The 25,922-nt window shown below is 56.0% G+C and overlaps 2 protein-coding genes across 4 annotated transcripts in view; one reads left to right on the plus strand and one right to left on the minus strand.

Moving 5' to 3' along the window:
- Positions 1 to 4,478, minus strand: part of STX1B (syntaxin 1B) — a 30,566-nt gene extending 26,088 nt beyond the window's left edge. The window contains exon 1 of one of the 2 annotated variants that reach the window (XM_065594159.1): positions 4,235 to 4,478. In XM_065594159.1, coding sequence (XP_065450231.1) covers positions 4,235 to 4,264 — 30 coding nt within the window. In that variant the 5' untranslated portion in view covers positions 4,265 to 4,478. The remainder of the gene's footprint in view (positions 1 to 4,234) is intronic. The other variant, XM_065594160.1, reaches the window with a different exon arrangement.
- Positions 4,479 to 10,824: 6,346 nt separating this feature from the next.
- Positions 10,825 to 20,202, plus strand: STX4 (syntaxin 4). 2 transcript variants are annotated; one of them, XM_005294070.5, is made up of 11 exons: positions 10,825 to 10,982; positions 14,135 to 14,245; positions 14,436 to 14,535; positions 15,338 to 15,412; positions 15,552 to 15,622; positions 15,699 to 15,807; positions 17,160 to 17,236; positions 17,347 to 17,484; positions 17,860 to 17,970; positions 18,309 to 18,446; positions 18,566 to 20,202. In XM_005294070.5, exons 1-10 carry the CDS (start codon positions 10,947 to 10,949, stop codon positions 18,390 to 18,392), a joined length of 912 nt encoding a protein of 303 aa, XP_005294127.1. In that variant the 5' UTR covers positions 10,825 to 10,946; the 3' UTR covers positions 18,393 to 18,446; positions 18,566 to 20,202. The 2 variants fall into 2 exon arrangements, with proteins under 2 accessions (XP_005294127.1, XP_005294128.1); XM_005294071.5 differs by lacking the exon at positions 10,825 to 10,982 and adding an exon at positions 13,372 to 13,432.
- Positions 20,203 to 25,922: the final 5,720 nt, after the last annotated feature.

Genomic DNA, 25,922 nt, shown 5'->3' on the forward strand with positions numbered 1-25,922 from the left:
GTAAGCAGCTCCCCAAGCCAGCCCAGCATTGTAAGTTTGTGGGGCCACAACACACACACACACACACGCACAGTCACCCAGATGGGGGAGAAAGCACACTAGACATCTGCTGTCATGTTGTATGATGTGTGTGTTTCGAAGTGTATGGCAGTGGATGTGTGTGTGTGTGTGTGTCAGAATGTGTGGGCATGTGCAATTGTGTCTGTGTGGGTGTGCCATTTCCCACGCAGCGTACCTGATTTTATAACCCATGCAACTGCACCCACACAGACACACACATGCACAGACACATTGACACAAACACATGCTCTGACACACACACTGACTCTCTCTCTCTCTCTCTCTCTCTCTCTCTCACACACACAGACATGCCTACTGACATGCACATACATCACTGACAAATACTCTCTCTCACACACACACCGACTCACACACATCGCTCACACTGACAGACATACACGTCACACACTCACTGTCTCTCACACACGTGGACTGACCAACACACACAGCTCTCTTTCTCACACTCACACTGAGTGTCCCCTCCATCTCTCTCTCTCACACACACACTAACACACACAGTGACTGACCCATACGTGTCACTCTCTCTCTCATATACACACTGACAGACACACATATGTCAGTCTCACACACACACTCACTGACATACACATATCACACACATACTCTCACACTTACACACCACACACACATTGACACACATCACACATCGTTTCTCTCATACACACACACACACTCTCTCTCACACACACACCCACATATCAGAAACACACTGATAGATACATAGATCACATACACTCTTAATCACTCACACACATCACATACACACTCTTTCACACACACACACTGACACACAAACACATCACACACACTCACATTGACACACATACTGACAGACACACACGTCGCTAACCCACAGACACACAGGTCACACACACACTCTCACTCACACATGACACACACTGACAGATACATACCTACTGCTCACACATGGACAAACACATGTCACATATACACACTCACACACTAACAGACACACACCCGTCACTCACACATGGACACACACACATGCTGACACACACACTAATCACACAGACACCCACCTGTTGCTCACACACAGACACACAAACATCACATACACTCTTTCACACTCACACACACTGACAGACACACACCCATTGCTCAGACATAGCCACACACACTCTCTCACATTACACACGCTGACAGACACACATGTTGCTCACCCACAGACACACAGGTCACCCACACACTACACACACATACACACACATCACACACTGACACATGTGCCTATTGCTCAGACACACACATCACACACACACTCTCTCACACTCATACTGACAGACACACACCCATTGCTCACACACAGACACACGTACATTACATGCACAGACACACACATCTCACACACTCTTTCACATACACACTGACAGACACACACACCTGTCGCTCTCACACAGACACATACACGTAACACATACTGACACACACTCTCACACATTCATCACACACTCACAGACACACATCCATTGCTCACACATAGACACACACTCACATCACACACACTGACAAACACTCCTTGCTCACATACAGACACACACACGTCACAAACTCACACACATCACACACACTGACAGACACACACCCATTGCTCACACATAGACACACACACTCTCTCACATCACACACCCTGACAGACACACAGCCGTCGCTCACACACGGGGACACACACACAGAGACAGAGACACAGCCGTCGCTCACACACACAGACACACAAACTCACCCTGACAGACACACAGCCGTCGGTCACACATGGACACACACACACACATACACACTCTGACAGACATACAGCCGTTGCTCCCAGACAGACACACATCACATACACACGCTCATCACACACTGACAGACACGTCGCTCACACGCACGTCACACACTCCCTCTCGCCCCCCGTGTCTCTCTGCTGCATTCACTCCCCACCACCGAGTGAAAAACCCCCCTCCGCTCCCTGCAGCAAACCCGCCCCAGCACCCACTGCGCCAGCAGCCAGCCGGGCCATCTTCCCTGCACCCACCTGCCCGCACCTGCACCTGGGCCAGGGGCGTGGGGCCCAGGGCCTCCTGCTGGCCTCAGCCCCCCCAGTCCTGCCGGCCCCTGGCCCAAGGGCCACAGAGAAGGCAGCAGCCTTCAAATCTAGCCAGGAGAAGCCCCAACGAGCAGCCAGGGGCTCTGGAATCCGTTCCCACCTCTCCGCCTCGCTGCCTTTCTCCATCCCTCCATCCTCGTAGTGAAGGGAACATTTATTCCCCCTTCTCCGTCCATCCCTGGGTCCCTGCAGCAAACGAGCACGCTACATTCCTGGCTGCCTCTCTCCTTCTCTCTGCCTTTCCCCATCCCTCCATCCCAGCCAGCCTTCCCTGCCACCAGCCTCGCAGCACAGGAAAAAAAGCCCCCGCTTCTGTTCACTGCAGAAGGGTGCGCTTGCCACCAGCTATTTTAGACTCCATCCGCCGAGCAGCATTGTCTATCTGGCTCCAGCAAGCCAGCCAGCCCCCAGCAGCAAAGCGGAAAGCAAATCAACTAACAATTTTGGAAGGATTTTTTTTCCCAAGCTGTAATTAAATCGTGTTTCTCTCTGGGTATTAGTTGTTAAACACACACACACACATATATGCCTGAACCGCTTGTATCCTGTTGGAGAGAATTTTCTCTCCATCTGCAATATTTTTATTAGGGAAGTGAAATGAGCTCGCGCGCACACACACACACAAATAGATCCCATAGGAATCACAGACCGAAATAGATCCTGCCTTTTCCTTGAGAGAAAGATTTGCAAAGACCCAGATTCCCGGCTCCCCCCCCACCCCCACCCCCACTCCCACCCACCGCCCCAACCTTGATCTGTGACATAAATTGGGGGTGTGTGGGAAAGGGGTGGTTCTTTCTCCATCACCCCATTTATATATTTTATCCTGCCACCGCATTCCTCCTCCCCCCCCTGCATCCTCCCAGAAAACCCCCGAAGGGGAGTGTGTGTGTGTGTGTGTGTGTGAGGGGGGGAATAGGAATCCTGGCCAGGAAACTGCTGAAATATCACCAGGAAAAAGATATTATGAAACAGACAAGTCTGATTCGATTTGGGCACCAGAGAGGGGGTGGGGAGCGGGTTGGATGGAGCTAGCAAGAAGGGGGTTGGGGGGGGTCTGAATACCCCCCGCATCCATCACACATACCCCTTCCCATAGTCCCGCGGAAATATATCCTGGGGAGGGGTTATTCCCTCCCTGTATCATTCCCTTCCTCTGGATCCCTGGGGGGGGGGGGGGGGGCTGGATCCCCACAGCACACACCCGCACACACACTCCCTGGGAGTTCAGCAATGGACCCCCCTCCCCATTTAAATTTTCCCCCTTTGGAGATTTGAGCTAGGGGGTCTGCTCCAACCCCGCTGCCTTGCAGAGCTCAGCCTGGGGGGGGGGTCTGATCTCCCTTCCCCCTTGGAGAGCTCAGCCTGGGGGGGGGTCTGATCTCCCTTCCCCCCTTGCAGAGCTCAGCCTGGGGGGGGGGTCTGATCTCCCTTCCCCCTTGGAGAGCTCAGCCTGGGGGGGGGGTCTGATCTCCCTTCCCCCTTGGAGAGCTCAGCCTGGGGGGGGTCTGATCTCCCTTCCCCCTTGGAGAGCTCAGCCTGGGGGGGGGGGTCTGATCTCCCTTCCCCCTTGCAGAGCTCAGCCTGGGGGGGGGGTCTGATCTCCCTTCCCCCTTGCAGAGCTCAGCCTGGGGGGGGGTCTGATCTCCCTTCCCCCTTGCAGAGCTCAGCCTGGGGGGGGGGGGTCTGATCTCCCTTCCCCCTTGGAGAGCTCAGCCTGGGGGGGGGGTCTGATCTCCCTTCCCCCTTGGAGAGCTCAGCCTGGGGGGGGGGTCTGATCTCCCTTCCCCCTTGGAGAGCTCAGCCTGGGGGGGGGGTCTGATCTCCCTTCCCCCTTGCAGAGCTCAGCCTGGGGGGGGGTCTGATCTCCCTTCCCCCTTGCAGAGCTCAGCCTGGGGGGGGTCTGATCTCCCTTCCCCCTTGCAGAGCTCAGCCTGGGGGGTCCGGTCGCCCCCAGTGTCCCCTCCCCCGGGGGAACCAGGGCTCTGTCCCCGCCCCGCCGGCCCGGGGGGTCCCGAGGGTAGGGAGAAAGGAGACATTGGCTCTTACAGTCCGCAGCTCCTGAGTACGGTCCTTCATGGCTGCTGCTCCCTCCTGCTGCTGCCGCAGCCCCTGCTCCCCCTGTATCCGGGCGGGGGGGCTGCTGCTGGGGGGCGGGGGGGGAGGAAGAGGAGGAGGTGGGGTGGGGGGGCTCTGGGTTACTGCAGCACCGGGCGAAGCTCCCCGCTCCAGCCGGGAGGCTGCTGCCGCTGCCGCTGCCGCTGCTCAAGGATGGAGGGAGGTTGGTGCTGATGCAGCAGAGGGGGCGGGCGGGGGGGGGGATGCAGGGGAAGGATGGAGGGAGGGGGGCGATGGGGGTCTGGGCATGCTCCCTGCACCCCCCCCGGCCCGCCTGCCCCCCCGGGGAGCGCTGGGAGTTGTAGTTTGGGGGGGAGGCGGGGCGGTGCAGATTTGGGGGTGGTCTGTGTGTGTGAGTGGCTCAGTGTGTGTGTGTGTGTGTGTGTGTCTGTGGGCAGGTCAGTGTCAGAGTGTGTGTGTGTGTCTGTGTGTGTGTGTGTCAGTGAATGTCTGTGTGTGTGTGTCTCAGAGCATGTGTCATTGTGTGTCTGTGTCTGTGAGTGTGAGCGTGTCAGAGTGTGTCGGTGAGTGTGTGTGTCTGTGAGTGTGTGTCCGTGAGTGTGTCTGAGTGGGTGTGTGAGTGTAACTGTGTGTGTCTGTGAGTGTGTGTGTGTCTGCGAGTGTGCCTGAGTGGGTGTGTGAGTGTGACTGTGTGTGTCTGTGAGTGCGTGTCCATGAATGTCTCAGAGCATGTGTGTCTGTGAGTGTGTTTGTAAATGTTGCAGTGTGTGTGTCAGTGAGTGTTTCAGTGCGTATGTGTGTTTCAGTGCATATGTGTGTCTCAGAGCATGTGTGTGTCTGTGTGTCAGTGTGTCTGTGAGTGTGTGTCAGTGAATGTCTCAGTGTGTGTGTGTCTGTGTGTGTCAGTGAGTGTCTGTGTGTGTGTCTCAGAGCATGCGTCATTGTGTGTCTGTGTCTGTGAGTGTGAGCATATCAGTGTGTCTGTGAGTGTGTCTGAGTGGGTGTGTGAGTGTGACTGTGTGTGTCTGTGAGTGTGTGTCCATGAATGTCTCAGAGCATGTGTGTCTGTGAGTGTGTTTGTCTGTAAACGTTGCAGTGTGTGTGTGTCAGTGAGTGTCTCCGTGTGTGGGTGTGTCTTAGAGCGTATGTCAGTGTGTGTTTGTCAGTGTGTCTGTGTGTGTCTGTGAGTGTTGCAGTGTGTGTCAGTGAGACTCAGTGTGTGTGTCTCAGAGCATCAGTGTGTGTCAGAGTGTGTCTGTGAGTGTGTGTCTGAGTGTGTGTCCGTGAATGTCTCAGAGTGTTTGTGTCAATGTGAGCATGTCAGTGTGTCAGTGAGTTTGTCTCTCTCAGTGTGTGTCTGTGAGTGTTGCAGTGTGTGTGTCAGTGAGTGTCTCAGTGTACATGTGTGTATGTGTCTTAGAGCGTGTGTTGGTGTGTGTCTGCGAGTGTGTCAGTGAGTGCCTCTGTGAGTGTCTGTGTCTATGAGTGTTGCAGTGTGTGTGTCAGTGAGTGTCTCAGTGTACATGTGTGTGTGTGTCTTAGAGCGTGTGTTGGTGTGTGTCTGTGAGTGTGTCAGTGAGTGCCTCTGTGAGTGTCTGTGTCTATGAGTGTTGCAGTGTGTGTCAGTGAGTGTCTCAGTGTGCATGTGTGTGTGTGTCTTAGAGCGTGTGTTGGTGTGTGTCTGTGAGTGTGTCAGTGAGTGCCTCTGTGAGTGTATCTGTCTATGAGTTTTGTAGTGTGTGTGTCAGTGAGTGTTTCAGTGCGTGTGTGTGTGTCTCAGAGCATCTGTGTATCTGTGTGTCAGTGTGTCTGTGAGTGTGTGTCAGTGAATGTCTCAGAATGTGTGTGTGTCTGTGAGCGTTGCAGTGTGTGTCAGTGTGTGTGTGTGTGTGTGTGTGTGTGAGTGCCTCAGAGCCCGCCTCCAGCTGGTTCAGCTGGATATGTTGTTCCAGCAATGGGCACTAGGGGGAGCCATGTGCCTTGCTCTGAAGCAGCTAGTGTGTATGTGTGTGTGTGTGTTGTGTACATCAGCAGAAGAAAGAGGCGTATTAGAGTGTGTGCAGTTGTGTATCAGTAGATGGGGGTGTTAGAGTGAAGTTGTGAGGCTGTGTGTGTGGGTGTGTGAGTGTTAGCAGATTAGAGGGTTTTTAGAGTGTGTGTGTGTGCATATCAGCAGATAAGAGATACTGGAGTGTGATTGTGAGGTTGTGTGTTTGTGTGTGCTTTTTATCAGGCGATAAGGGGTGCTAAAGTATGTGTGTGTATCTATCAGCAGATTAGGGGCATTGAAGTGTAGTTGTGAAAGTGTGTGTGCATCATCTTAAATGTGTTTGCATGTGACAGTGTTGCGTTGTGTTGTGGGTCTCTGTGCTGGGGTTTGTTTTGGAGAGTGTGTGCATGAAAGACTGTGAGAGAATGTGTGTATGTTTTGTGGTTGTGTAGGGGTCCCACAGTTATGGTGTTGTGTGTGGGTGTGAGGTGGCTGTGTAGGACACTCACTGTTGTGATATTAGAGCGTTGTGGGTTTGTGTTGTGGTTGTGTAGCTCACTCACTGTTGTGGTGTTGGGAAGCTGTGTATGTTTTGGTTGTGTAGGCCACACACTGTTGTGGTGTCAGGGGCTCAGTGTGTTTATGCTGTGGTTGTGTAAGGACTCACTGTTGTGGTGTGAGGGAACTGTGCATGTTGTGGTTGTGTATGGCACACAACCAGAACACACAGCCTCCTCAACAGTGCTACAATGTGCGCCCTACACAACCACAACACACACCCATCCTCCCTGACAGCACCACAGTGTGTGCCCTACACAACTACAACACACACATATACACGCACTCACACCCCTGGACTGCTGCTCAACACCACAATGTGTGCTATAAAAAAATGAAATCTCTCTCTCTCTTCCCCCGGCCCTCCCCCCAACAGTCAGTGCTGGCCCCCAATGCCCCAGTGAGTGGTTCTGGGGGTGCTGTGCTGCAAGGAGCAGAGTAGGGGGCCCAATAGGTGGCGCTCTCCTCTCACAGTCAGTGTTGAGCCTGATGCCACAGATTGCACTGGTTTGTCTATCCTAGCCTAGCTGACCCCCTCTGCGTGTATGCAGCTAAACTGGGATAAAACCACTTATTCCAGCATAGCTAGTCCAATACAGGAAGGGGAATAGGCTCTACCAGTATACGACTCCTTTATTCCAGTAGAGCTGCCTCCACAATTGGCGTTGGACCAGTATAACTGTATGGGTGAACAAATCACCCCCCTTGGAAGGGAATTTCGGGTTAAGCCCAACCGGCCATTGTGCGCTACACCATACCCGGTCCTGTTTGCAATGGGCATGTTCAACAATGGCCCGTTAGCCACGAGTGCTCCTAGACTCCTTCTGCTGCCCCAGCTGGGGAGCTATAGATGTGAGCGTCCGAGATGTGAGGGGGCTATTAATAAGTATTGATAGCATAGAGCACCATGGCACTGATTTTCAGAGAGCTGGAGGTGAAAGAGAAAGAGCTATACGAAGGACTTGGATGCATGGAAGGAAGGGGTACAGCATGGATGAATGGAAGGAGGGAGGGAGGAAGGAAGGAAGGGAAGAGGCTAGATGGATGGATAAAGAAGGAAAAGGTAGAGTTTTGGTGGATGGAGGGAAGGAGGGACAGAGATTAGATGGCTCGGTGTCTAGACCTTGCATTGAAGGAAGGATGGCTATAGCCGGGATGGATGAAAGGACAGATAGGTATAGCTGGACTGGGTAGAAGGAGGGAAGGGTGTAGCTGGGATGTGTGGAAGGAGGGATGGGTATAGCTCGGATGGATGGAATGAGGGATGGGTATAGCTCGGATGGATGAAGGAGGGATCAGTATAGGTGGGATCGGTGGAAGGAGGGATGGTTATAGCTGGGATGGGTTGAAGGAGGGATGGTTATAGCCAGGATGGGTGGAAGGAGGGATGGGTATAGCTGTGGTGGGTTGAAGGAGGGATGGTTATAGCCAGGATGGATACAAGCATAGATGGGTATAGCCAGGATGGGTGGAAGGAGGGATGGGTATAGCTGGGGTGGGTGGAAGGAGGGATGGGTATAGCTGGGTTAGGTGGAAGAAGGGATGGGTATAGATGGGATCGGTGGAAGGAGGGATGGCTATAGCCAGGATGGGTGGAAGGAGGGATCGGTATTTATGGGATCAGTGGAAGGAGGGATGGCTATAGCTGGGGTGGGTGGAAGGGGGGATGGGTATAGCTGGAATGGATGGAAGGAGGGATGGGTATAGCTGGAATGGATGGAAGGACTGATGACTATAGTCGGGATGATGGGTGGATATATGTCTATAGCTTGTCAAGTCGGATGGATAGACAGAACGATGGTCTGACAGATGGGTGGATGACTAGGACTTGGAAGGATGGATCAGTGCCATTGTGGAAAGATATACATGGTGTTTGTCATAATATACTACGCCATGTCCATACTTAGGAGCTTACAGCAACATAGCTGTTCTGATACATCTGCGCTGCTGTAAGATGTCTCGTGTGTAGCCGCTTTTTGCCGACTGGAGAGAGCTCTCCCATCCACATAATAAAACCAACTCAATGAGGGGCGGTGGCTATGCTGGTGGGAGAGCATGTCCCACCGACCTACCGTTTTGTACACAAGTGCTTATGCCAGCAAAATATATTACTCAGTGGGGTGTTTTTTTCACACCCCTGAGCGAGAAGAGTTTGGCCGACCTAAGTTCTAGTGTAGACATGGCCTCTTGCGGTAGAGTTCGTCTTTCACTCTGTGTCTGTGCAGCACCTGGCACCACAGGGACCCTGATCTCCGGCAAGGTCAGCAGGGCTACCTTAGTACACCTAATAGATAAGAATGATAAATGGATGACTTTATCTGGTGATTTTTCTCAACAGCCCGTTTTTTACCGGAAGCAGTAGCTATGGCATGTGAGTCATGCTGGACTGTGTCAGGTAATCAAGGCAGCTAGTTTATGGCCATGCATTCAAGGGGTGAGTCAGCATGGGAGGGGGCCGGGGCTCAGAAGGGGAGGAGCCAAATTAGGGCTGACTCACTTGGCATTCATCCTTAGGAAGTGGGGTTAAACCGATGATTTTGGGGGGAGTCAGAAATAACCATGGTGGGTTTGCAGCCAGGTTTAGTTGAGGCCTGTGGTTTGGGGCTGAGGGGCACTGACAGAGCTGTGTGTGTGTAAGACCCCGGGGCTGGGAAAGCAGTGGTCTGTGGGTCAGGATTTAGGGGCACCAGCAGGGCTGAGGTGAAGGACCCCAGGGCTGGGATAGCAGGGGCTGCAGGTTGGGACTGAGGACTGTGCCTTGCTCTGTCCCCTTGGCTTTGCTGTTTGGTCTTGACGGGATGAATTAATTCATTCTGGTTCCCGCCAGGATAATTTCTAGCCCTGACTCATTGTGGAGAGAGACAGGCAGGGAAAGTGCCAAGCAAGCAGCATGGGCGTTCAGTCACAGAGAGGAGAAGAACAGCAGCCAATGCCCTGCTACCGAAAGCAATACCCTGGGATTTGCCTGCCAACGTCAAAGGGGAAGTTGGGCATGTGGATTTGGCACATGGCATGGATCCAGGACGATCCTCCAGCCAGCTGCCGTAAGGAAGGCATCACAGATCCTGTAATTAATGCACGGGATTTTGAGTCAGGACTCCTGGGTTTTATCCCTAGCTCTGCCACTGACTCCCTGTGTGACCCTTGGCAAATCACTCTACTAAGTACTACCATAATGCACCTAATAATGTGCATCAACTCATTGGGTATGTGCAATATTGATAGGTGGGTTTTCCCAGACCAGCACCACCTTGTCTCACTCTAGATCAGAGTCATTATCCCCCACTTTACAGAAGGGGAAACTGAGGCACGGGGAGAGGCAGTGACTTGCCCAAGGTAACGCAGAAGGCCAGTGGTAGAGCTGGGAAAAGAACCCAGGTTTCCTGAGTCCAAGTCTAGTGCTCTCCCCACTAGGCCACTTCACAAATTTGTGTGTCTTCCTTGGTCTGGGGTCAGGCTAATTGTCTCTGTATTGATCCACTTTCAGTGTACGGGCCCCTTCCAGGGGAAAGGCCTCACATCCCATTCTCCCCCCTCCCTGAGCCAGCCAGCCAGCCCGCGCGCCCGCTGCCCTGGAGTTGACAGGGTGACGCTCTGGTCTCTCTTGACTTGGTCAACTCTATGATTGATCTCTCTGGGGCTGTGCATGTCACTATGGGGTGGGGTTGCACGCTCTAGTTTTGGGGGCCATATCAGCGGCTGAGCGGAGCGGGGACAGCAGAGATCTGGGAGGACCAGAGGCGAAGGGACTGTCTGTCCGCCCCTGGATCTTTGTGGTGTCCGTCGGGCGGGCACCCGCGCCAGAAGAGCTAAGGGCACGGCGACGTGTATCTCAGCCCGCAGGGAAACTTCCGGTCAGGGCAGAGCAACTTCCGGGGCGGAGACTCCGGGGCATGGGGCGATATCCGGTCGGGGCGATCTAACTTCCGGTCGCGGCGCTTCCCTCCTTGGGGTCATCGACTTCCGGTCCTCCCGCCGCCCCTGCAGGGCTGGTGCCAGACACGCAACAGGGCACCTTCCACTCGGGGCGGCGTTACTTCCGGTGCGGCTCGCGGGGAGGGGCCAAACGCATGCGCAGAGCGGCGCGGGAGAGTTCCATCTGGGCGGGCTGAAGGGGGGGGGCTGCGGCTGGGAATGACCATGAGGGATCGAACGCAGGAACTCAGAGAGGTGAGAGCCGCCCCGGCTGTTCCCTACAGGGAACCCCCTCCCCCCGCTCCCCTCCCTCCCGGGCTGTTCCCCCCAGCGAGCCCCCTCTGCTCCTCCCGCTCCCCCGGGCTGTTCCCCTCTCCGGTCCCCTCCCCCCGGGCTGTTCCCCCCCGGGAGTTCCCCTCCCTGGCCCCTCCTCCCAGGCTGTTCCCCCCTCTGGTTCCCTCCCCCCGGGCTCTTCCCCCCCCAGGGAGTTCCCCTTCCCAGCCCCTCCCCCCCAGGCTGATTTCCCCCCCCTCTGGTTTCCTCCACCCTCTGCTGCCCCCTCCCCCAGGCTGTTCCCCCTGGGAGTCCCTCCCCCCATTCCCCGCCCCACTGCTCCGCCCACTCACCCCTGGGCTCTTCCCCCCCTCTGGTTCCCTCCTCCCTCTGCTCCGCCCACTCACCCCCGGGCTCTTCCCCCCCAGGGAGTTCCCCTCCCCCCAGGCTGTTCCTCTCCCCTGTGGTTCCCTCCTCCCTCTGCTCCCCCCTCCCCCAGGCTGTTCCCCCTGGGAGTCCCTCCCCCCATTCCCCGCCCCACTGCTCCGCCCACTCACCCCTGGGCTCTTCCCCCCTCTGGTTCCCTCCTCCCTCTGCTCCGCCCACTCACCCCCGGGCTCTTCCCCCCCAGGGAGTTCCCCTCCCCCCAGGCTGTTCCTCTCCCCTGTGGTTCCCTCCTCCCTCTGCTCCCCCCTCCCCCAGGCTGTTCCCCCTGGGAGTCCCTCCCCCCATTCCCCGCCCCACTGCTCCGCCCACTCACCCCTGGGCTCTTCCCCCCTCTGGTTCCCTCCTCCCTCTGCTCCGCCCACTCACCCCCGGGCTCTTCCCCCCCCCCCCCAGGGAGTTCCCCTCCCCCCAGGCTGTTCCTCTCCCCTGTGGTTCCCTCCTCCCTCTGCTCCCCCATACCCCAGGCTGTTCCCCCTGGGAGTCCCTGCCCCCCATTTCCTCCCCCTGCTCCCCCATTCATCCCCAGGCTCTTCTCCCCCCCCCCCTGGGAATTCCTGTCCCCTCCCCCCAGGCTGTTCCCCCCTCTGGTTCCCTCTCCGCTGGGCTGTTGTCCCCAGGAAGGTCCCTCCCTCCTCCGCTCTTTCCCCAGCCCCGTCTCTCTCTGTCCGTGCCCCTCACTCTGGTATCTGGCCTTCTGGGTTGCCTGTCTTTGGGAGAGATGTGACACCCCCACCCCCCCCGTAGAGCAGGCGAAGGGTTAATGTCTCTCCATGGAGTCGGTGTCCAGGGGGAGCTCCCTCCCCAGCCCCCACCAAACCCTGGAGATGCCCCGTGGCGCTGGGCGCTGCACAGACCCCCTCTCTTCCAACCGAAATCTGGGCCTCCGTCGCGCCAGGCGCTGCATAGACACGGAAAGAGGTAGTCCCCACCCTGAAAAGCTCACAGTCCGAACAGACAAAGGCAGGATCATTCTCCCCATTTTACACACTGGGAAACTGAGGCCCAAAGACGCAGTCCCGTGTCCAAATCGCACAGAGCATCTGCGGCAGAGCCAGGGAGCCTACACAGATTGCAAGGGGAGAGCGCCCCCGCTGAGCTCCCCAGCTGCTGCGTTAATGGTTTTAGCATAGCTGGGGTTAGAGGGAGTGGGGATGGGGCCAGGACATGGACCTGGAGCCAGTGAATTGATGGCATGAGGATTGGTGTGGGGGAGAGGGAATAGGAGGAGCAAAGAGAAGGTTGGGGAGAGGGCACAGATATTGGGCAGGGAGATCGGGGCTGAGGCGCGTCCAGTGGAAGAGGGGCAGAGTGGGTGGCGGGGAGTAGCCCAGTGATTAGCGTATGTACCAGGGATGTGGAAAACCCAGGTTCAAGTCTCTGCTTTGTCCCTGCTAGGGTTGTGAGTTCAATCCTTGAGGGGGGCCATTTAGGGGTCTGGGGCAAAAATCTGTCTGGGGATTGGTCCTGCTTTGAGCAGGGGGTTGGACTAGATGACCTCCTGAGGTCCCTTCCAACCCTGATATTCTATGATTGGGGTGGAGCACATATAGTGGGGGAATGTGGAAAGTGTTGGGCACTGGGTCAGGGTGGATTTGATTTAAATCACTAGTCAGGAAGACTCGATTTAATCATGGATTTCTACATACTAGTGCATTCTTGTTGGTAGTTATAACCTCAATACTTATTCTTCACAACTCAGAGATAGATGAGACCCAAACTGGGTGTCTTTCACGGCCTGCTGCCATTATAGGTTTTCCCTTCTAGAGAAAGAATGGTATGGTAGGTCTCAAATCAATGAAGGCTACACTCAGAAAGACCTCAAGACTTCTGGAATATGCTGCTCAAACAGTTTCACTTTTGTTTCTGCTGCCTGTCCCTCCCTTCTCACATTTATCTCCAGACTTCTTCTCCTTGTCCAGATCTATTCCGCCCCCAACAGTCTTCTATTCATTGAACTTTCTGAAACTTTGCACTTTTAGAGAGAGGTAAGGGATTGACTTTGTGTACACACATTTGCAGAGGGACAATAAGGTTGAGGTCTGTTATGTCTCGCCTCTATATATTATTTATTTATTTAAAATCATTTTTGCTGTTAACAAGCATGTTACCCCTGGAGACGCAAATCCACAGTTTGAGAACTGCAAAACTAAGCATCTCTGCTGGTATCTTCTAGACTGAGCACTGGGTCCCATTGGGTAGATAGAAAGATTAACCCAAATAATCTCTCCAGAAGCCCGTAGAACCCCATAAGATTGGATCCCTAATCCATGAACTATTGGAACTCATTTTCAAAACTTTTCTTAAACATGACATGAATATATTGTCTCCTACTATAGAATTAGAATTTATAATCCCTATTCCATGATGAGACATTATAGCTCAAAGATGTATCTTAATTAAAACTATCTTTAGACTGGTTTTTTCCTCAAGAAGTATTTTATCAAAAAAATTCAATTTAAATAAAAAAAAAATCATTAATTTTTATCCTCCCTGATTGGGTTAGGGGTGTGTGCGTGGAAGGGCAGGGGTCGGGGTGGGGTGTTGATAGGGGCTGGGGCAGGAAGAGGGGGAGAGGGGAGCAGCCTGAGCGGGGAGGGGGAGCAGAGGGGGATGGGTGAGGTGTGAAGGATGGAGCTGGCTGCAGAGTGGGGGTCTGTGTACGGTGCCTGACGTTCCCCTCCCCACAGGATGATGGGAGCTCAGACAGTGAGGAGGCCGAGCGGATGGTCCTGGTCGTGAAGCCAGGATCGGCCAAGTTCAAGGATGAAGGGGAGCCGGAGGACGAGTTCTTCCAGACGGTAACACAACCTCTGCACCAACTTCAGTACAGTCCCAGAGTGGGGGAGTGGCTGGCCTAGAGGGGTGGGGAATGGGACACGGGGCCTTTCCCCTCTAGGGGGCGCTGGCTCTGATCCATCACCAGGGCACGGGAGTGGCTGCTCTGGGCTGCGGGGTGGTCTCATCTCTGTCTATTTTCCGCTCCTGCAGGCCCGGGGGATCCGTGAGGCGCTGAAGACCCTGGAGGGGAAGGTGAAGGATCTGGAAAAGCATCAGACCACGATTCTGGCCACCCCGCTGCCGGAGGACAGTAAGCTTGGGGGGGAGGGGTGCAGGGCTGGGGTACAGGAATCCTTCCAGCCCCCATGTGGCTTGTAACATGACATCATGCATGGCGTGTGCCAAGTTCTGGGTCCCTGTGGCAGGGTTGGGTTGGGGGAGAGAGGGGCATGGTTTGTGGGTCCCCTGCAGAGTGGGGGTGGTCTGGGTTGGGGCAGGGGGGGTCCCAGGGAGGAGTATGGGGCAGTGTTGGGAAGGGAGGGCTTTCGGGAGGAAGTGTGGGGCAGGGTTAGGAAGCTGGAGGTGAGGTGGGGTATTGTGGGAGTCTGGTTGAGTGGAGGGGGAAGAGGGGAACTGGGAGGGTGGGTTGGGGAGGATGGGAAAGGGGGTTTGGGGAAGTTTGTGAGAGGGGAACACAAGGGGAGATGTGGAGGGGCATGTGACCAGGCTTATGGGGCGGTCTGCGGGCATAGGGAATCTGGGGTGGTGGTGGAACATGAGGCGATGTATGGGGAAGGTCTGGAAAAGGTATGGTTGGCATGGGGGGTGGTGTGCGGGGAGCAGTTTGGTGGGTGGAATATGTGGGATGGTCGGGGGGAGGGAATAGGTGGGGTAGGCGAAAGGGGGCTCTTTGGGTAGCATTGGGGAGTGGAGGGCTTTGCCTAGATCATTCTTGGGGAGGGGGCTCTTGAACTTCCCCTCAGGAGTGGATGGGTCTAGGCTTGGCTTAGGGACCCCTTAAAGATCTGGGGATGGGGTTGGGATTGTCCCTAGGCGGGTGGGGGGCTCGGCTGACATCTGACATCTCTCCCCCCCCCACAAATCTGCCCCAGGCATGAAGCGAGATCTGCAGAGACTGCGTGAGGAGATCAAGGACCTGGCCAAAGACATTCGGAGCCGCCTGAAAAGTGAGTGAGATTGGGGGGGCTGGGAGCCCAGACTCCTGGGTTCTGTCCCCAGCTCTGGGAGGGGAGTGGAGGTGGGGTGGGGGCAGGGCTGGAAACCCGGATTCCTGGGTTCTCTCCATCAACTCCAGTCTCTCCCCAGCCATCGAGCCCAAGAAGGGCGAGGAGGACGAGAACAGAAACGCCATCAACACCCGGATGAAGAGAACCCAGGTGAGGGGTGTGTGAAGGGTGTGTGTGTGTGTCTGGGCCCAGGAGCCGCGATTAACCCCCTCCTCCCCTTTCCCAGCACGGCATCCTGTCCCAGCAGTTCCTGGAGCTGATCAACAAGTGCAACACCATCCAGTCGCAGTACCGGGACCGCAACGTGGAGCGAATCCACCGGCAGCTGCAGATCAGTGAGTGCCGGCTCTGGGCCTAGCCTGGGGGCTTTCCCTCCGTCCTCCCGGATCCTGCCCCTAGGACGGTCTAGAGCCATAGATCCTGCCTCATGGCCAGTCCAGAACATCACCCTGGACTCTGGATTGGTCAAGGGGTCTTGCCCCTCTGACCGAGCAGATCCCCAACTGGAATTCTGCGTTGGCCAGACAGTCCTGCCCCCAATCCCTAGGGAGGGGCCCGGGATGTAACCTGTAGAGTGAACGTGCCCCTTTAGTGGCTCATCGATATGGGTTAATTGCCTACTGCTGCTGCCAGCCAATGGAGCACCTCCTTTAGGTCTGCAGCAAGGATAACAGCCAGGGGGGCTGGAATTCATGGGTCAAATCCATGCAGGGCAATCAGTGGATGATAAACCTGTTCCAATGACCTTGGGGAGGCCAGGGTTGGAGCAGGGGGGCTGGGAGCCAGGATTCCTGGGTTCTATCACCAGATTCTAAGGGCAGTGGGGTCTGGTGGGTGAGAGCGGGGGGAAGGGGAGAGGGAGGCTGGGAGTCGAGACTCCTGGGTTCTATCTCTGGCCCTGGGAGTGGGGTCAAGTGGGTTAAAGCAGGGGCAGCTGGTAGCCAGGACTCCTGGGTTCTCTCCCCAGCTTGGGGAAGGGAGTGGGGTCAAGTGGGTTAGAGCAGAGGGGGCTGGGAGCCAGGACTCCTGGGTTCTCCTTGGGAGGGGAGTGGGGTCTGTGGACAGAGATCTCCCATCCAAGCATTGACCCAGCCAGGACCTTGCTCGGCGCGTATCTTCTCAGACAGCAAGCGTCCTTTTCAAACCCGGACAACCCTGCACTACGCCCTGCTCGGGGTGGGGCCATGTTCGTCAGGTGCTGCCGTGTGGGAATTCAACGCGCTGAGACCTGAGGATGGGGCCTATTTTGGCTGGGTGTGTTTGGGGGAAATCTCGGAACTGTCCGGGCTGATTTTTCAGCTCCGTTTGCCCTAAGATCGCCAGATATGCTCACCTTTCCACGTGTCATTTGTTGGGGCTGAACTCCCAAGGGTCTGAGCTTCCGAGGGCAGCTTAACAAGATCACAAGCCGTCGGTGTCTTTATCCGTTCTGTCAATGGGGCAAGAGCACTACAGTACTGGCCCCCGATAGAGACATTGGGCTTACGGGTCAGGTTGCATCACTAGACCCGGGTCAGGACTCCTGGGTTCTAGCCCTGGCTCTGGGAGGGCAGTGGGGTCTAGTGGGTTAGAATGGATGTGGCAGGCTGGGAGCCAGGACTCCTGGGTTCTATCCGTTGCTGTGAGAGGGGAGCGGGGTCTAGTGAGTAAGGAAGGGAGCCGACCCAGCCCCTTACTCTCTCGGCAGCCGGTGGCGGCGTGGTGTCGGACGAAGAGCTGGAGCAGATGCTGGAGAGCGGCCAGACGGAGGTGTTTGTCTCTAACGTGAGTGCCAGGGATGGGTGTGCGTGTGTGTGTGTGGGAACGATTGGGGGGGCGGGGTCTGTCCAGGCCAGGCTGGGGTATTGACCCCCCCTTTCCCCCCCCCCCGGCAGATCATGAAGGACACGCGTGTGACCAAGCAGGCGCTGAACGAGATCGAGACCCGGCATGACGAGATCCTCAAGCTGGAGCGCAGTATCCAGGAGCTGCACGATATGTTCACCTACCTCGCCATCGAGGTGGAGCTGCAGGTATGGGGGGGCCCAGAACCCTCCCCACTCCCGGGGGCACAGCTTTCCCTCTTCTGGGCAGCTGGCTCCTTCCCGTGGGCCCATCTCTCCTGCCAGCCACCACTTCCACTTGCCCGCTCTAGCCAATATTCACTTCCTGTTTTAGGCAGGGCCACTTCCTGTGTGCCCTGCCCCGCACTGCCAATGGCCACTTCCTGTGTGGGGAAGGGCTGCTTCCTGTAGGTGCTGCCCCATTCCTCCCATAGCCCTGTCCATCTCCCCTTCGTTTCAGCTCGACCGCCTCACGCTCCCCCGTCTCTCACCCTTGTTCCCTGTTCCCCGAATCCTGGACCAGCGGAGGGTATCACAACTACCTCCTTCTCCCCTGGGCTGTAGGGGGAGATGATCGACCGGATTGAGAAGAACATCCTGGACTCGGAGGATTACGTCAAGAAGGGACACGTCCATCTCAGCTCGGCCAGGGAGAGCCAGAAGAAAGCCCGCAAGGTGGGTTCCCTGATGTTCCCTTCCCGCCCCACTGAGCAAACTAGTCTTACCCCCCGACCCCTGGCTTAGCAGCCGGATCAGAACCAGCGCCCCTCCAGGAGAAAGGACCCACATCCCACTTTCTGTACACCTCACTGTTGACTGGGAGCCAGGACTCCTGGGTTCTTTTGCTGGCTCTGGGAGGGGAGTGGGGGCTAGTGGGTTAGAACAGAGGGGACTGGGAGCCAGGACTCCTGGGTTCTCTCCCCAGCTCTGAGAGGGGAGTGGGGTCTAGTGGGTTAAGCTGTGGAAGGTGGGAAGCCCGCTAACGCTTTCCCCTTCTGTGCGTGGCTCGGCAGAAGAAGTTCATGATCATCATCTGCCTTTCGGTCGCCGTCGTCATCGTTGTGATTATCATCGGAGTGGCCATCGCCACCGGCTAGACCTGCGTCCGGTTTCCACCCCCTCTCCCCCTGCTGTGGGGCTGGGGCTTTCTGGTAAGTACTGTGGGGCGTAGTCACCCCTCAGCACGCACCACTGGTGTAGATGTGGGGAGGCTGGGGCTGGGTAGGTCCATATTGAGTTTGTAACCCCAGCTATATTCTCGGCCTTTCAGGATTTGTGAACACGGCCCTGTCTTCCAGCAGAACCACTGCCCCCTGCTGGGAGGTTTATGCACTGATGGCCGGAGCGAACGCCGGGTTTAAATCCTGCTTTTTAAGCACTAGCCAGCCCCCTCCCGTCCAGAACGGTTTCTATGAACTCCTCGCATCTCTTGCCTTCGGGGTTGGGGTGAGATCCGCCCTGAAGAGCCTCTGATTTTCTGAGATCTGTGAATTTGTGGCATTTTGATCTGACGGTTCATCCTCCATGTCACTTCCTGTGACTCTGTCCCTCCCCTTTGAGCCTCTTCCTGTTTTGGGCAGTGCCACTTTGCGTGGCAAAGCCCCTCACACTAGCATTAACTTCATGCACTGAGCAAGTCAACTTCTTCTAAGCCCACCTCTACCTGGCCAAGCCCACTTCCTGTCTCATCACCCCTCCTGCCAGTATCTACTTCCTGTTTTGGGAAAATCAGCTTCCTGTAGGCCCCGCCTCTTGCTCTCGGTCTCTACTTCCTGTTACGGTAATGCCAACTTCCTTTTTGTGTCCTGGCCCCTCCCCTTCGGCATCAATGTCCTGTCTCGGGCGGGCCTGCTCTCTGTGGTATGGTCCGTACCCCGCCCCCCTCGCCAGCTGTGCCCACTTCCTGTCTCATGGTGCCACTTCCTGTGTACCTGCTGCTCTCCCAAACTCCCCTCCTCAGGGTGGGGGACTCCATGCCCCAGTGAGGGTATTGGGGCGTCCCAGGCCCATGGGTCGCTGTTTGCTGGGGAGGAGGGGTGCCCTCCGATCTCCCCCGCTCACAGTGCCCCATCACTGCCTTAACAGGAGGTTCCCTCTAGGGGGTAGGGTGGGGTCGGTCTCTGTTCACACTGCCAGTGAGATAAGTGCCAATGCAGCACGGTGGCTTTTCTGGGGTAGGCCTCCTGTCCCCCCCCAGCGAGCCAGGACTCCTGGGTTCTCTCCCCAGCTCTGAGGGGAGGCCGACCTCGCCATGTCTCTTGTGCCTTAACCCCCCGGGGCTCAGTATTTAATCATGATCCCATTCAAACCCTGTGTCCCCCCCTCAATTGACCCTCTCCATCCCCCAGCCGACTGGCAGGAGGGGCACCATTCCACGTGGCCCACTGCTGGCACCTTTGTTCTGCACCCCCCTGCTCCTGCTTTCCCCCCACTCCCATCAGCCCCTGCTCCACTGCTGTCCTTGGCGCCTCTCCTCCATCACCCTCCCCATCAGCCCCCAGCCTTAGCACGGCCTTTCACACTGCTTGCGTCGTACCAAGTGGGGGCCTCACCCCCAGGCCTTGGCTGCCCCTTGGCCCACCCCACCCCCTCATATCCCACCCCCTGATCCGTGCGGATGGGGGGGTGTCAACTGACCCAACCCCCCACGACAAGCCAGAGAAGGGTTTCTGACCTCCTTGCCCCTCCGCCAAGCCAAGCTGGGTCTGCCTGACGGAAGCATGAGGCAGATTTTAGCTCTCCCCATTAACCAGGCAGAGGATCAGGATGCCTGGGTTCTTGCCCCAGCTCTTTGTTTTAATTCTTAACCTCGAAGCTGCAATGTGGAGTGACATTTCCCGGTTGCCTTGGCGATTGAATGTAACGTGGCCTGACTTGTATTTTGTAATAAAAAGGATAAACAAAGCACTTTTTAAAATGTCCCGTGTCTTGCAAAAGGTTTGATTCTTGTGCGATCGGTGTATGTGCCTCTGTGTGCAAAGATTGTCCCCCAGCTGCCCTGCCCCAGAAGCGGCTGCATCTCAGCGCCGGGCGAGCCCTCCTGGTGCAACGTCACCCCACACCTGTTCCCCAGCTGCCCCTCTCCAGAGGTGGAAGCATCTCAGTGCTTGGTGAGTACTCCGTGGTCATTGCTCACTGATGTAACCTGAAACATCCATTCAATGTGCAACGGCAGTGAAAAAAGCAAACAGAATGCTGGGAATAATTAAGAAAGGGATAGATAAAGGACAGAAAATATCATCTTGCCTCTCTATAAATCCATGGTACGGCCACATCTTGAATACTGTGTGCAGATGTGATCGCCCCGTCTCAAAGCAGATATATTGGAAAAGGTTCAGAAAAGGGCAACAAAAATGATGAGGGGTCTGGAACGGCTTCTGTATGAGGAGAGATTAATAAGAGTGGGACTTTTCAGCTTGGAAAAGAGACGGCTAAGGGGAGATATGATTGAGGTCCATAAAATCATGACTGGTGTACAGAAAGTACATAAGAAAGTGTTTACTTCTCATAATACAAAAACTAGTGGTCACCAAATGAAATTAATAGGCAGCAGGTTTAAAAGAAAAGGAAGTACTGTATTTCTTCACACAACGCACAGTCAACCTGTGGAACTCCTTGCCAGAGGATGTTGTGAAGGCCAAGACCATAACGGTTCAAAAAATAAGTAGATAAATTCATGGAGGATAGGGCCATCAATGGCTATTAGCCAGGTTGGGCAGGGATGGTGTCCCTAGCCTCTGTTTTCCAGAAGCTGGGAATGGGTGACAGGGGATGGATCACTTGATGATTCCCTGTTCTGATCATTCCCTCTGGGGCACCTGGCATTGGCCACTGTCAGAAGACAGGACACTGGGCTAGATGGACCTTTGGCCTGACCCAGTAGGGCCGTTTTTACTTTCTTAAAGTGCCTGCTGTAGTACAGTGTCCACCAGTAGGGGGCGAAGTTTCTCCATGTATCTCCAGTCCACCTGAGCGGCTCCTTTCACAACAGTTCCTTCTGTATGTGCAGGAGGCTTGCTCAGGAGTCTAGGACGTGGTTCTCACAACACACTTTTTTGATGGCCTCAGAATGCTGACACCAACTTCTGCTGGTGGCCGCTCTGACCCTTTTTTCGTATAATTCTTAATTAACTGTAGGGAAAACAAACAAATGTGCACAGATACAAGTCTGAACCATTGTCATTTATTTATGTAGGGTCTTTTTTGCAGACTCAATAATGAAATTAATGTACAGCTGTATTTTGGTGTCCTTGGCCCTTGCTGCCTCCCTCCTGCCCTGACAGATCCCCCGGGGCCTGATGCTTCCCCCTGATTGCCGTGAGCTCCCTTCTGTGCCCTTTGACCATGGCGCCCAATAAAGTTGGCCCTGCTGAAACCCAGAGCTGGAGCCCTACGGCTGGATCCGGGGGAAGGGGACGAAGCCCAGAGCCCAATAGCTGGTTGGGGGAGGCAGGAGCCCACTGCCAGAGCCCCAAGGCTGAAGGAGGAGGGTTAAGACCAGCCCTGGAACCGCACAGCTGGAGGAGGTGGGGGGATTAATGCCTGCCAGCGGAGACTCTGGCTGAAGCAGGAGAGGGGGGCTGAAGCCAGACAGGAAGTGCTGGGTGCTGCAGGGAGGGGGTGCTGCTTTGCCCCCTCCCCCATATCTGCCCAGGTGTCATGGCTGCAGGAAAAAAAACGTGGTGGATGCATTTGAGAAACACTGGTCTACGAAGACTGTGATCCCCTCCCAGAGCTGGGGATAGAACCCAGGAATCCTGGCTTCCAGCCCCCCTACTTCTAACCCTCCTGATCCCGCTCCCTTCCCGGAGCTGGGGAGAGAACCTGGGCTGGGGTTGTGGATCTTGGAATCCCGGCTAGAACCAGGCAAAAATGTTCACCAAAAATTGCAGATTCAAGTTGATGGAGAAATTTTACGAATTTGTGTCAATTTCAGCAAATTGTTTGTGTCTCTCCCCACCCTCATGGTCAAGAAAATTGAAATGTTTTGAAATTTCAATTCCGATCACAATCTCCTATTTTATTATTTTTACACCCCGCCCCCCCATCAAAGCGTTTCATTCGACCCACATGATTCTCCTCCCCCCACCCTCCCGAGTTTTCGGCCCAGCCAGCCAACTGAAAAAAACCCCAGTTTTTCTTATCGCTCCCATCATTCAGATGGCGGAGGATTGAGTGTAGAGAACAGCGGTTCTCAAACTTTTGGACTGGTGACCCCTTTCACACAGCAAGCCTTTGTGGGCGACTCCCCTTATAAATATATACAAACTTTTTAAAATTTAACATCATTATAAATGGTGGAGGAGGCAAACGGGGATTTGGGATGGAGGCTGACAACTCACGACCCCCCCCCCCCCATGTAATATCCTCACGACCCCCTGAGGGGTCTCGACCCTCTGTTTGAGAACCCCGGTATAGAAGGATCTGGGGGTGATAGTGGATCACAAATTGAATGAGAGTCGAGTGTGATGCACTTGCGAACAAGGCTAATATCACTGGGGTGTATTAACAGGAGGCTTGGATGTAAGACATGGGAGGTGATTGTCCCCCTCTAGTCGGCACTGGGGAGGCCTCAGCTGGAGGACTGTGTCCAGTTCTGTGTGCCGCACGGTAGGAAAAATGGGGGCAAATGGGAGCGAATCCAGAGGAGAGCAACAAAAATGAACAAAGGATTTAGAAAACTTGATCTAGGAGGAAAGATTTAAAAAAAAAATCTGGCCCTGTTTAGCCTTGAGAAAAGAAGGGCTGTGGAGGACCTGTGAACAGTCTTCAACGTTGTTCAGGGCTGTTATGAAGAGGACGAGGATCAGTTGTTCTCCGTGTCCACCGATGATATGCCCAGAAGTAAGGGGCTTCACCTGAAGCCAGGGAGATTTAGGGTAGATAGCAGGAAAAACTGGGATCGGCAGTGAAAAGGCCCCTTCCCTGCATTTCCACCTGGCTGTCGCCTGTAGGGCCCTGTCTTCTCCCCGTAGGCCCAGCAAGGTCCCATAAGGATTTATGAACCCAGCTCTGCCATGATCCTTCCCTCATGGAGACAGAAGCCCAGTTAGAAGCAGGTAGCTCGGAGCTCAGGCAGGCTCCACAGGCGCTGTCACCTGACAAGCACCCCCAAAAACCAACTGTTCTTATCTTACTGGTGGGCATCCCTAGAAGATCCCAAGTGGGCCAGGTGCTGGGGCCAGCAGACACCCCCATTGCTCCTCCAACAGCTGCAGCCGTGGCAAGGTTTAGCCGTAAATCGCTCTGCCAGATATTAACCTTTTCACCCACTGAATCTCGGCATGTATCCAGATCCTTCATTTTTTGCCTAGCTTCGGTACGGGTGGCCATGGCTGAGCGAGCCGTCCGTAGTCTCCTCCTCGTGGCCCTGGCAGCGCCGTCTGGCTCAGAGATCCCACTTCCCCAAGGAGAATGGGAACGAATGGACCAAAATTGGTGGGTCGGAAACGATCCTGATTGGTGGACAAAAGCAGGAGGGGGAGGGGCTATTCCGGCACCCCCTCCTTTTGGGGAGCACTTGTGGGAGGGGATGAAGGGAGCCGGGTGGACAGATGGGAGCCATTGGCACCATCTCTTGGGCGGCACCATCTCCTGGGCTCCACCATGACGTCATTGGGTCTTCAGTGTCCTGGGCCTAGGAGCTGAGCTGGGATCAGGCCAGACGGGGGAACCCAGGTGATGTTGCCACCTCTGCTGGCTCCGGCTAAATCCCAAATCAGAGCCCTTGGCATGGTGGGGTGGGAGGGGGATGGGGGGGCACACAGAGCCCCTGGCATGGGGGGAAGGAGAACGGGGAGCCCACAGAGCCCCTGGCATGGGGGGAGGGAGAACGGGGAGCCCACAGAGCCCCTGGCATGGGGGGAGGGAGAACGGGGAGCCCACAGAGCCCCGGCATGGATGGGGAATGGGCACGCAGAGCCTGTGCCATGGGGGGGAGCTGGGAGGGGGCACAGAGGGCACTGGTGCTGGTGCAATGAGCTCAAATGCCCGCAGCACCGAAGGGCGCGACCCCCTAGTTTAATGCTTTATGTAAGGGGACTCCTGCCCCCTTACTAACACTCAGTGGGGGGGGGTTGGTGGCTAGCTCCCAGCACTAAAAGGGGAGGGGTCGATGGGAAATCGGGAGCCTGAGACTGACAGTCCCCAGGGGCAATGGGGAGAGGCCAACTCTCCAGGTCAGCCTGATTGACAGGGCGGGCAGCTAATCAGGGAGTCAGGAGGCCAGGTGGGTCCCGTCCTCTGTATGAACTGGAATTGCCTGGGTCAGACAGAGGGGGGCTGAGCTAAGGAGAGAGCAGGGGCCTGAGCTGGGCTGGGAGCAGAGCTGGGCCAGACAAGCAGCCCCGGGGGCTGGAGGCAGAGCAGCAGCAGCAGCCGGGCTGGGGCAGAGTGGAGGTGGAGCTGAGGCCGAGTGGAGCTGGGGCTGGAGCCGTCCGGAGCTGGGGCTGGGGCTGGAGCTGGGGCTGGAGCTGGGGCTGGAGCTGGAGCCGTCCGGAGCCGGGTGCAGGGAGCAGCTGGGGAGAGGAGGGGGACCCTGGGCAGTGGGCCCAGCGCAGGGAGACGCCTCAGCCAAGAGGCCTTGCAGGCCAGACTTGCAGGGGGATCATAACCCCGACCGGGCGGGGGCGACGCTGGGAAGAAGGGTCCTGCCACCTAGAGCCTGAGAGCGTGTGGCCACCGCCAGAGCAAGTGTCCGACCCGCAGCGTCCCCGCAGCACAGCCAGGGCCTGAGAAGGAGCCTGGGACCGACAAGGCACAGCCTGTGACCTGCCCTGACTTTCCAGAGACACTGGTTGTGATGTTCCCGGCCACAGAGCGGGGTGATGTGTTTCCTTTAACCCTTCCCGTTTTTCCTTATTCCTTTTTAAAATTAATTGTTAATTAAACAACTTGTATTTGCTTTAAATTGTATGAAATGATCAGTGGGTCAGGGAGGTGCCCAGTGCAGAGAGAGTACCCTGGAGTGGGGACACCCTAGCCCCTGTCCTGGGTGACCACAGCAGGGTTGGGGGTCGAGCCCCCCAGGAATCCTGGGCCCAGCCTTGTCGGGGTTTACGAGGACTCAGCCAGACAGGAGAGTGGAAGGGGAGTCCTCGAGGGCAGGGAGGCCTCTGGGTAAAGGAAGTGGGAGCGAGGACTCAGATCCTTTCGCTAGCCCACTTCACCGGGGTAGTGCAGATGCCAGGAAAGTCCCCCACGATAGCAGGACCATTCCCCCGCTTACATTTACAAGGGCTAAGCCGGGTCGGGAGATTCCCAGCCACCAGGGCGGCACCAGAGCAGCGGTGAGCGGGGCCCCAAGAGGCAGGGGAGGGCGTTCCCGAGAGGAGGCAGCAGGGGGCGCCAGATGTGGGCAAGTCCACCTATAACAGGGCTTCTCAAACTGGGGGTCAGGACCCCTCAGGGGGTTGGGAGGTTATTACATGGGGGGGGGGTCACGAGCTGTCAGCCTCCACCCCAAACCCTGCTTTGCCACCAGCATTTCTAATAGCGTTCAATATGAAAAAGTGTTTTTAATTTGTAAGGGGGGGGGGTCGCACTCAGAGGCTAGCGGTGTGGAAGAGGGTACCAGTACAAAAGTTTGAGACCCACTGCCCTAGAATAAGTGGAATTGGGCGTCTGCT

The sequence above is a fragment of the Chrysemys picta genome, chromosome 4, assembly GCF_011386835.1.
Source record: "Chrysemys picta bellii isolate R12L10 chromosome 4, ASM1138683v2, whole genome shotgun sequence".
In the NCBI taxonomy this organism is placed as follows: Eukaryota; Metazoa; Chordata; order Testudines; family Emydidae; genus Chrysemys; species Chrysemys picta.

Bases quoted from the DNA above. Each gene is read 5' to 3' on its own strand.
- STX4 (XM_005294070.5), top strand. From the start codon at position 10,947: ATGACCATGAGGGATCGAACGCAGGAACTCAGAGAG. The intron at 17,237-17,346 runs GTGAGTGCCAGG...CCCCCCCGGCAG, and splicing joins CGGAGGTGTTTGTCTCTAAC to ATCATGAAGGACACGCGTGT. The intron at 17,485-17,859 runs GTATGGGGGGGC...CCTGGGCTGTAG, and splicing joins CCATCGAGGTGGAGCTGCAG to GGGGAGATGATCGACCGGAT.